Genomic DNA, 9,137 nt, shown 5'->3' with positions numbered 1-9,137 from the left:
CATGGCGGCGGCGGCGGCGGGGGGGTGGCGCGCAGCGAGCGGGCGGCGGCGGCGGAGGAGGGCGAAAGAGAAAGAGGAGGATGGCGGTGCCGCGGTGCTGAGGCGGCTGCGAGACGCGCGGTGAGTGCGGGGCGCGCGGCTCTTCCCCCTGCCGAGCCCCGCTGACGGTCGCGTTTTCCCCCGCAGGGACGAGCTGCTCAGCTCCGGCTTCTGGGCGGCGAGCGCCGGTGTGTGCAGGGCGGCGGCGGGAGGAGGAGGAGGGCGGGGGCTGACGGCTGTCCCCGTGCCCGCAGGAGCCGTACGGGAGCCGTTGGTCTCGGGGCTGGCTTGGCGCTGCGTGTGCTACGGCCTGGGGCGGTTCGCTGCCTGCCCCGCCGCCCGGCTGCAGCTCGCCTTCCTGCTGCTCCTGCTCGAGATGCTGGCGGTAAGCGGCCACCGTGCGTGTACCGCCCGCGTCCCGACCCACGTGCCGCTGTCCGCGCGTGTCCCTGTCCCACGCACGTCTGTGCCCCTCAGGTGCCACCCAGCAGCTGCTTCCTCTTCGACCCGGCCTTCTCAGAGCTGGAGCTGGCAGCGCTGGAGGCACTGGGGCTGCGTCTGCTCCCAGAGAATGAGGTAAGGACCCCATCCCAGCCCCGTGTGCCCGAGCTGTGTCCGCACCGTGACCACACCACCCCTAGGAGGGCAAGCACAGCGTAAATGGATCGCCGACGCTGTTCTACATGGTGCACTGCGGCAAGGCACTGTACAACAACCTGCTCTGGAGGAACTGGTCTGTCCATGCTCTGTCCAACATGGTCATCATTGGCAACAGCTTTAAGGGAATCGAGGAGAGGTAGGTACAGCAGGTACAGCCCTAGGACCTGCCTCCAGCATTGTTTTCCACTCCTTGCTTTCTTAGAACACTTCTTTCTAATGCTTCCACCAGGGACTTCCACGTGGTCTTCAAAGCTTTGCCCAGTTTCAGCTTGCTGTCACAGTTGCAGTCATCAGCAGTTTTTTCTTACCTTTTCTTCTTTTCATGGGCACATTGTGATTCTAATGCTAGTTTACCTCTTTTTTTATTAATAGGTTGTTATCAAGAATACTGGAGAGAGATTACTCTTACATTGCAAAGGTAGGAAGCACGAAAGCTTTTTAAACACAGCAATATGTTTTGCATTGACTTTTTAACAAGAAGGAGCTTTAAATATAACCTCAAAGATGAAGGTGGTTGTTTTTAAAGTCCGGGATCATTTTATTACCTGCAGAACACACTGCAAAGAGGACTGCAGTTAACACAGCACTCCCATCCTCACATAAGCTTGCACAAAAGTTCTTTTGCTTTGTATGTGTTTTCCCAACTGCTCTTAGATTTTAAAAGGGGTGGAGGAAGTTGCCCTCCCTGCTCACCCTCGGTACTCGGATACCTTCAATGACACCTCCATCCACTGGTTCCCTGCTCACAAACTGGAGAGACTCTCTGCTGAAGTTTGGGAGTTGGTGGAGGAGCCGACTTACGAGGAGTGTGACGACTTGGAGATCATCAGGAAGGGGGAGGAAGGGAGCCAGCACGGCCCTGCCCCAGTGCAGCCTTAACTGCTGTCTCTTCCCTCAGTCATCCTGCACAGCTGAGGTGATGCTCAAGCACTGACAGTGCCCTCGCCATCTGCCCTAAGTGGCAGCACCTGAACGCTGAGCTTGAAGGGACGTTTTTGTATCACAGTGATTTTTTAATAAAAGTGAAAGCTCTGCTTTGACTTACGCTCACTGAACTGCAGCAAATCCAACTAAAAACTGCCTTTTAAACCATCCATACTGCATAACATTTGCTCTTTTGATTTCTTTCCTTTCCTGAGCGATTCAAAGCCCATGCCTATGCTGTGCAGGTTTTGAAGCATCCAGAAGGGCAAGAGAGTTGTGGGATGTGTAGCTGAAAGCTTTAGAAGATAGTTCCTAACACACACTTACAAAAGCTTTTTCACAGGCAGGGGACTTCAGCTGTTCAGTGCTACTAAAAAAGCTCTTCAGCCATTCCTCTGTGAAGAATCAGGCCCTTTCCCTCTAGGAAAAAAAAGCCTCAGTCACCATTCTTCCCTACCACCCCTTGAGCTATTGAGTTCCCATGGCAGATTTTAATGTGCTGGAAAGAATTTCCCTTCCTCCTCTGGTTGGATAGGGCTGAGAGGAGAGCCAAGTCCTGGTGGCATTCGGTAGAGAAGGGGCTGCTGTGTGCAGGACACCATTGAGACAGTAATTACCACTGCCAGGGCAGTGCAGCTGTCAAGGAGAGAATCTGTTGGTGGAGCCTTTGAGGCTGATCTGTGTTAGCCCTGCTTTGAGCAAAGAACAAGTGCCAGCAGTTCCTTCTAGCCCTCATTTGTCTAGTGGTTTGAAACAATTATTGCTGAGTCTGTACCACAAGTGGCAATTACACAAGCATCAGAACTGCTTGTTCCTCCCTTTGCATCAGCTTCCATGTATCGTTTCACCTCTTGACACTGTTGGAACAGCCAAGAAAACAATCCTGACACACAGCTGAAGTTCCACTATTTACAAATCTGCAACGTCTTTATTCTAAGACAGTAACACTAAAAATATGAGCAAGATCACCTTCACAGTTCCAAGCAGGAGCCTCACTTGGCCATATCAATGAGACTCTGGAGAGAGGTTGGCACCCAGGTCTTTTCTCCCTGTACAAATACAACACCTCTGTCAATGTAAATCACAATCCGTCCAAACGTGTACAACTGCTTCCCTTCGTGCCGCTTTCCGATCACAGGCATGAAAACAATGTTGTGTTCCTCTGCTTTTGTCTGAATTAGGTCCTTAAAATTCATTGGCACAGAGCTGGCAGCCACTCCTATGCCTCGCTGAGCCATGTTCTCAGCCTCTCGCCGCTCCTGCATGGCTTCGTACTGGAAGTCTTTCCTCCTCTCCGTGTGAGTGAGGTATGCAATGTTCTCCCGGGCACCTGGCTGCATGTAGCCACCTGGTGGGGAGAAAAGAAGTGTGAAAACCACATGCAAAGTCCATGGGGAAACTCCAGTCCAAGATGCATGAAGTATTAAATGCAGGGAGGCTGAGCCGCAGTGTTCTGAATCATCCTTCACACGTTTTTATTGCTTGCATTTACAGTGTTCATGCAAAGTTAATACAAAGGCTACCTAGATGAATCAGAAAACCATAGCTACAATTACAGGATCGAATAGGTCCCAAATCTCAGCATGCACAGGAAAGGATGCTGCACTGCTACTGACAAAGGATGGAAGCAAATAAGCCACAAATAAGCCACCTACCAACACTGGAAGAGACAGCCCGGTTCATGATATCAAGAGCTTCATTAAATTTGTCTTTGATTGATGGATGTGCCAACACTTGGTCTGAGAACATGGACTTCCAGCCCAAGTACCACTTCGTGATCTCCTCGTAATTGGGGCTATTACTAAGCCAAGAGCACAGCACCTGCAAAACAACAGGAACAAATTCAGCAGGGTAGGTATATTTGTGGAAGCCCTTATTATAAGCTTGTTCATGACTCAGCTTTCACTTCTTAAAAATAAAAATAAAAAATGACCATAGCAGTCTTAGAAAGAAGCCTGTTCTGATGCATATGCAACTCTGATGAAAACTACTCAATTTAGCAGTTAAACCATTTCAGCAGCAGAACAACAATTACTAGGTCAGAGTCACTGAAACACTTTGCTTTGAATCACATCTGTCAGAATTACTCAGCCTTGTTCCTCACCTGCAGCCATTTAGGGAAGAAGTGTTTCTCCAGCAGCCCAACAAGACTGGAAACAGAAATCATTCCCTCCCAGTCAATCACCCAGTAGAAGGCATCCATGTGCTGCTGATGAGGGTTTATTATAAGTTCATTCAAACACATCCCTGGAAAAAGGGCAAGAACAGTTACAGGAGTACCTGACTTACCAGTGCCCTGACCTATCTCATAATGATGTAAATGTCAGGAGCAACTTTATTGCACTGTATTACCTCCAGGATCTTTCAAATGTTTGGCTGATCCCTGCCACCAAAACAATACAATTCCATTTCCCTCAATTACAATCTACAGCCAAAACTGAGAAACTTCAAACATTCAGCTTTTTTTCTTTTTCTTTGGACCAGACTGCAGAGCTGAATGAGGAATTGCAAATCTCACAGTGAAACCTTCAGCAAAGGCAAAGAATTAAAACGCCTCTCCCTTGTCTCACCGAGTTTAGGCACAATGTTCTTCACCATGAAAGCCTCCCATGACCCGGGTGTGAACACATCCTTCCAGGGCTGAAGGATAAGTTTGGCTGAGGAATCACTGGGATGCCATTTCTGCAGTGCGTTCGCCAGCTTGTTTCTGATGGGAGAATAAAGAGGCTCCAATCGTGCCTGCATCAGGGGAAGCCAGGGGTGGATCCAGGAATGGATTGGGACTGTGTCTGTCAAAGGATTCCAGTTTTCAACCTTAAGGCAAAACACAGAAGAGATTTAATTTCCTACTGGCACAAAGACTTCCCAGGTGCAAATAACCCCCTAACTCCAAAATACATTGACAAGGGCAACAAACTGGTATTGTGGAAGCAGTTGACTACAATTCCAATAGTGGTTCAAAAGAAGGTTTCATTCTAGTACAGCTCTCTTCACTGACCTCTTTCTGTAGCTTGGGGAAGATGAGCTGATCCAGAATGTTATCCAGTATCCACACAGGAATGATGTGTACCCAACTATCCAGGAAATCCACCATTGACCCACAGTTCCTTGGCTGCCACTGTGCCACTATGTTTCTGACATATGGCATCCAGATTTCCCACATCAGTCTGGAAAAAATAAAGGAATCAAAACTAAGCTTAGAGCTCATCAAGCCTCAGGCCTACAGAAACTGAATGGATAACTTACTTAAAAGCCTCTTCCTTTTATATAGCTGGCAGCTGGATTTTAAGAGACACCTGAAGAGAATCATCTGGGAAGTACACTTTTAACTGTTCTTCACCATCACGGGGGAAGCAGCATTTAAAGAGACTAAACAAAATACAATTAATTTGTTATTTACCTGTGAAAAGCATCCGTTGAAAGGTCCTGGCCCCCGTGTGATAACAGCTGGTCGTTTTCCAAAAGGCTCTTCCACTTGGCTATAATCTCAGTGCCGTACGTACAGTCCTGGAAATGATGAGGTTAAATGATACGTGGACTTAATTGGCTTTTCACTCATTTCAGCTGATATCCACAAGGAGCAGGGCTGACTGCACGCTCTGCTACAGGCAGTGTTTCTCTGACTATTGGCACGAACACAGGGTTCTATCTGGAGCCTTCTTTTCTGCTCTCATGTGTGAGGAAAGGTGGCTTTTTTCATTTCCTCTCCCAGCTAATCAGGGAATTTGGGCAAGGAGAGGGGAAGGCAAGACAATAAAACAACTTAAACCACAAAAAGGGAACTGCAGATAAATCACACTAATATTCACCTTGAGGGGATCCCAGTTCTTGAAGTAATCTTTCATGAGAGGATAGACTATTGCTACTGCCAAGTCTACCCTGTCAGACATTCTGTACTCTTCATAGTACTTGTCTTGAAGCGTCTCAAAGATCTTGGCACACTCATCCAAGGTCAAAGGATTTTCACAGCTGGGTTGCATCCGTCTCTCGCACTCCTCCACCATGTCCAGGACTTTGCTGAGGTTGCTGATGGCCGTCTCCTCGTGCGAGAGAATCTCAGACATCTTCTGTATCTCATGGCTCAGGTTGACCACCATGTCCCTCTCATACTGCAGCTGACGGTCGCTCTGGATGATCTCCTGCTCCGTGATGTCGATGAGAAGCTGTAAGTTGTGCTCCAGCTCAGGCAGGGCAAATCCCTGGGGCTTCGAGTCCTTGCCCAGCAGCTGCTGAGGATTGTCGTCGGGGATGTTGTGTTTGTGGCTAATTTGACTGTAGCTGTAATAAACCTTTTGCTCCCGGCCCGTCATATCTATAACCTTCCAACAAACAAGAAGAGAAGTCGTCTTAAAAAGTGCAGTTTGTGTTTAAAAAGAGGAAATACCTTGTTCCAAATTAAAAATTGGAGACTGCCAATTACTCCAGCAGGCTGATGTGAAGATCTGGAGTAAATGAAGAACAATTGGAGATCGGAGCTCAAAGATTCTACCTCTGATCTCAGTTTTGCCATTTTGATGAGTTAATCTAAGAACAGCAATTACTCACGACTAATTACTTAGGTAATTTTAGACTTTTTTATGGACTTGTCAATTTAAATGAGTAACTTCATTAAGAGCATTGAAGACAAGTTCCTTGCAGTCTGAAAGCTTTTCTACCTAAAAGGTACTCTGTGTTTAGTTGCACAGTCCCAATAAGGACAGATGTGCTTAAGAACTGGGTGAGCTATGACAAATGAGGAACAGTTAACTTACAGAAGCAAACAAACAAGAAAACTAATCTGTATTTTCTCAAGATCAAGATGTTCCTCAAGGACAAGTCCAACGTTGCAGGCTATGTTGTGGTCACTTAAATGATTCAGTAATGAATCTGAAGCCTTGATTTGCATGAGGCTATGGACAACAATTGTTAGAACTAGCTTCTGTTAAGGTTACCACTTGCCTAAAAGCACTCAACACTAATGCAAACAAACTGAATTGCTTCCCAGAGATGCCATCACTTGGTTTATCAGCCTTACCTTGACTTGAGAGAGCTCCTTCTGAGGGGTTGAAAGCTGTTTATTAATCCTACCCTTGGCTTTCAGTTCTTCTACTGTCTTATAGCTGTACTTGGGCTTTTTCTTGCCTCCATTAGGATCCTTCCGCCACTGACTGAGTTCTTTTTGAAATTCCTAAATAAAAACAAGGAGAAATTGCAATTGCTCTTCTCAGTCACGCCTCAGATTTGCCTGTTTTCTATGAAAAAGCAATCATCAGATCAATGAAGAATGCCATGCAGCAGAACAAAAGGGAAGGTGACAAAGCAGAGCAAAAACTGGCTCAAATGCTGAGGTCCAGTCAAAAAGCCTTTTCTCACCATTATCACTACCAGTACGTTTCTCATCTTTCTTTTTTTAAACACAAGACAAATTATTTATCTGGGGGAAACTGAGGATGGGATTCTAGCAATGCTACTGGAATAAAGTGAGACAGAATCAACATAAAGGACATTACAGTAACATGAAAATACGTCTAAATGAAATTCATGCTTTGTGTTCTTAGTTTCTTACCTAAAAGGAGATCAATTTCCTCTAACACAAAAGCTGACACTAGAACTGAATTTTGCTTGCACAACACAACCAGGTAAATGGATGTACCAGGAATCATACAAATACCTCTTCAGCTTCTTCTTCAGAGTCAACAACAGGGAAGTCTTGCAAAGACTGGCTGGTTCTTTCAGAGCCATATGCTCCCACAGCTCCTTTGCCTTTTCTTTGCTTGGCCTCAATTGGATTAATAATACCTAACAAGAAACCAGTTAGATCAGAAGGAAGAAATTCAAACGAGAGAGAGCACTTGGCAAGAGAAGCAAGAGTTTATCTATAAGCCACTTCAAGTTGCTAGTTCTTAAACAATGCAGTCTCTTCTTCAAAGTATTAGTTATTAAAAAAAGAACCAAGTACAGGATCACAGTACCTTGAGCATTCTTCCCAAGACCTCTTCCAGGGACATAACCCATCTTCTGGAGAAGTTTTTGCCCAATTCCCTTAGTGTGTCTCTCCCAGCTGCCAAAATCCGTGAAAGATTTTGTGCCCCCTACAAAGCCTTTCTGACTGGGCTTGAAATTTCCACCCTATTAAAACAAAAACACAGAAGATTTTTAAGATGCTGTGGAACTTCGCTCTGACACAAGGTACTTCCTCAAAGCAATTCAGCTGCCAACACACTGCACTGTTTCCTATGTCAGAAAGCCACTTTCGTGCCCACGGGAGTTCCCTGCCATTGAAGAACTTTCCAAGTGAGATGTCAATTTTTAGGCTCTACCAAGAACTTTACTGAAGCTGCTTCCCAATTGTTTTTGTGCTTGACAACTGGAAACAAGCCCACAGCGGAGTGCCAATCCTAAGGATACACAACAATACATCCAGATATCCATGAAAAGGAAGAGCAAACACATCCCTCAGCTTCACGCTGTACCCCACGTGCTACATCAATGTTAACTGTTCCTCCCTTTCCTTAGTGCTCTAGTTGGAAGCACTGTTGGAACTGACTTTTTCTTGGAAGTGCTGGTGGGTTGGTTGGGAATTATTCCCAGAACTCAGACTGCTCTCTGAGCTCCACAAACACATTACAATGAAAACATTCTGGATCACTCACTGTTTTCAACTTCTTTGGCACAAATTCTTTAGGGATCTCCTCCTGTTTAACGGGCTTCTCATCTTCGTCAGAGTCCTCATCTGACACATCCTCAGCTGCTGACTTTTTCAGCCCTGCACTGATGAAGTTCACGGGGGCTGAGTAATCCCTAGAGCTGAACCAAAACAGGACCTGTAAGTCTTACAAACCGCCGGGCGGCACGGAAGTAAAAACATTACTGCTCACTCGGCAAGAAACATCAATTCTTCCTCCCGGTGACCGTCCGTACCCCCAACAAGCGCTGCTGGCGGGGCTTTGGGGCTGCGGGACGAGCCCCCGCCCCATCCCCGCTCCGTCCGGCCTTATCCCCGCTCTGCCCGGCCCCATCCCCACTCGGGCCCGGCCCCATCCCCGCTCGGACCCGGCCCCTCCCCGCCGCCCGCACCGCTTGCCGCCGAAGCTGGGCCGCTCCTCGTCCGAGTCTCGCTCGGCCCACACGCCGTAAGTGGCCTCCTCCTTGGTCTGCCGGTGCCGATGCCGGTGCGGGTTGAACTCGTTCTGAAGGTCCCAGTCCGACACCTCGAAGCTCTCCATCTCCACGCCATCCTCCCCGTCCGTGCCGTACAGGTGAGACATGGACATGGCACCTCCGAGCGCCGCACGCCCCGCTCCAATCTACCGCTACTACCGCTCCGCGGCGGCCCGGAAGCGAACCTGGCAACTTCCGGTGACGTACACATACGCCATTTCAGCCCCCACCCCCAACCATAGAGACGCTGGCTAGAAGGAACGGCTCCGCTAGCGCCCCCTGTCGGGGAGCGGCGCTTCGGGCGGCGGAGCGCTCCGAGGCACCCTGTCGGGGCAGCGGCGTTAAAGCACTGCTCTAGTCGTGGGAAACGAGTA

The 9,137-nt window shown here is 47.9% G+C and overlaps 2 protein-coding genes across 2 annotated transcripts; one reads left to right on the top strand and one right to left on the bottom strand.

The window, feature by feature from the left end:
* The first annotated feature begins 1 nt into the window (after position 1).
* On the top strand, positions 2-1,739 carry SRRD (SRR1 domain containing). The gene is made up of 6 exons (XM_052690806.1): positions 2-120; positions 187-424; positions 517-615; positions 681-835; positions 1,072-1,117; positions 1,354-1,739. The coding sequence occupies exons 1-6, from the start codon at positions 2-4 to the stop codon at positions 1,576-1,578; spliced, it is 882 nt and encodes a 293-aa protein (XP_052546766.1). The 3' UTR covers positions 1,579-1,739.
* Positions 1,740-2,531: 792 nt separating this feature from the next.
* Positions 2,532-8,961, bottom strand: TFIP11 (tuftelin interacting protein 11). Its single transcript, XM_052691001.1, has 12 exons — positions 8,680-8,961; positions 8,256-8,409; positions 7,575-7,731; positions 7,274-7,401; positions 6,638-6,790; positions 5,433-5,942; positions 5,024-5,130; positions 4,622-4,790; positions 4,194-4,437; positions 3,728-3,870; positions 3,279-3,444; positions 2,532-2,971 (listed from the first exon to the last, which is right to left on the bottom strand). The coding sequence occupies exons 1-12, from the start codon at positions 8,874-8,876 to the stop codon at positions 2,616-2,618; spliced, it is 2,484 nt and encodes an 827-aa protein (XP_052546961.1). The 5' UTR covers positions 8,877-8,961; the 3' UTR covers positions 2,532-2,615.
* Between the last annotated feature and the right edge of the window lie 176 nt (positions 8,962-9,137).

Source organism: Tympanuchus pallidicinctus, unplaced genomic scaffold, assembly GCF_026119805.1.
Source record: "Tympanuchus pallidicinctus isolate F22 unplaced genomic scaffold, pur_lepc_1.0 scaffold28, whole genome shotgun sequence".
NCBI classification, from domain to species: Eukaryota; Metazoa; Chordata; class Aves; order Galliformes; family Phasianidae; genus Tympanuchus; species Tympanuchus pallidicinctus.
The sequence above is the reverse complement of the archived record's forward strand: the minus strand, read 5'-3'. Positions and strand labels throughout refer to the sequence as shown.

Bases quoted from the DNA above. Each gene is read 5' to 3' on its own strand.
- SRRD (XM_052690806.1), top strand. From the start codon at position 2: ATGGCGGCGGCGGCGGCGGGGGGGTGGCGCGCAGCGAGCGGGCGGCGG. The intron at 616-680 runs GTAAGGACCCCA...CACCACCCCTAG, and splicing joins GTCTGCTCCCAGAGAATGAG to GAGGGCAAGCACAGCGTAAA. The intron at 836-1,071 runs GTAGGTACAGCA...TTTTATTAATAG, and splicing joins TTTAAGGGAATCGAGGAGAG to GTTGTTATCAAGAATACTGG.
- TFIP11 (XM_052691001.1), bottom strand. From the start codon at position 8,876: ATGTCCATGTCTCACCTGTACGGCACGGACGGGGAGGATGGCGTGGAG. The intron at 8,410-8,679 runs GTGCGGGCGGCG...GTTTTGGTTCAG, and splicing joins CCCAGCTTCGGCGGCAAGCG to CTCTAGGGATTACTCAGCCC. The intron at 3,871-4,193 runs GTGAGACAAGGG...CCCTTTTTCCAG, and splicing joins GAACATTGTGCCTAAACTCG to GGATGTGTTTGAATGAACTT.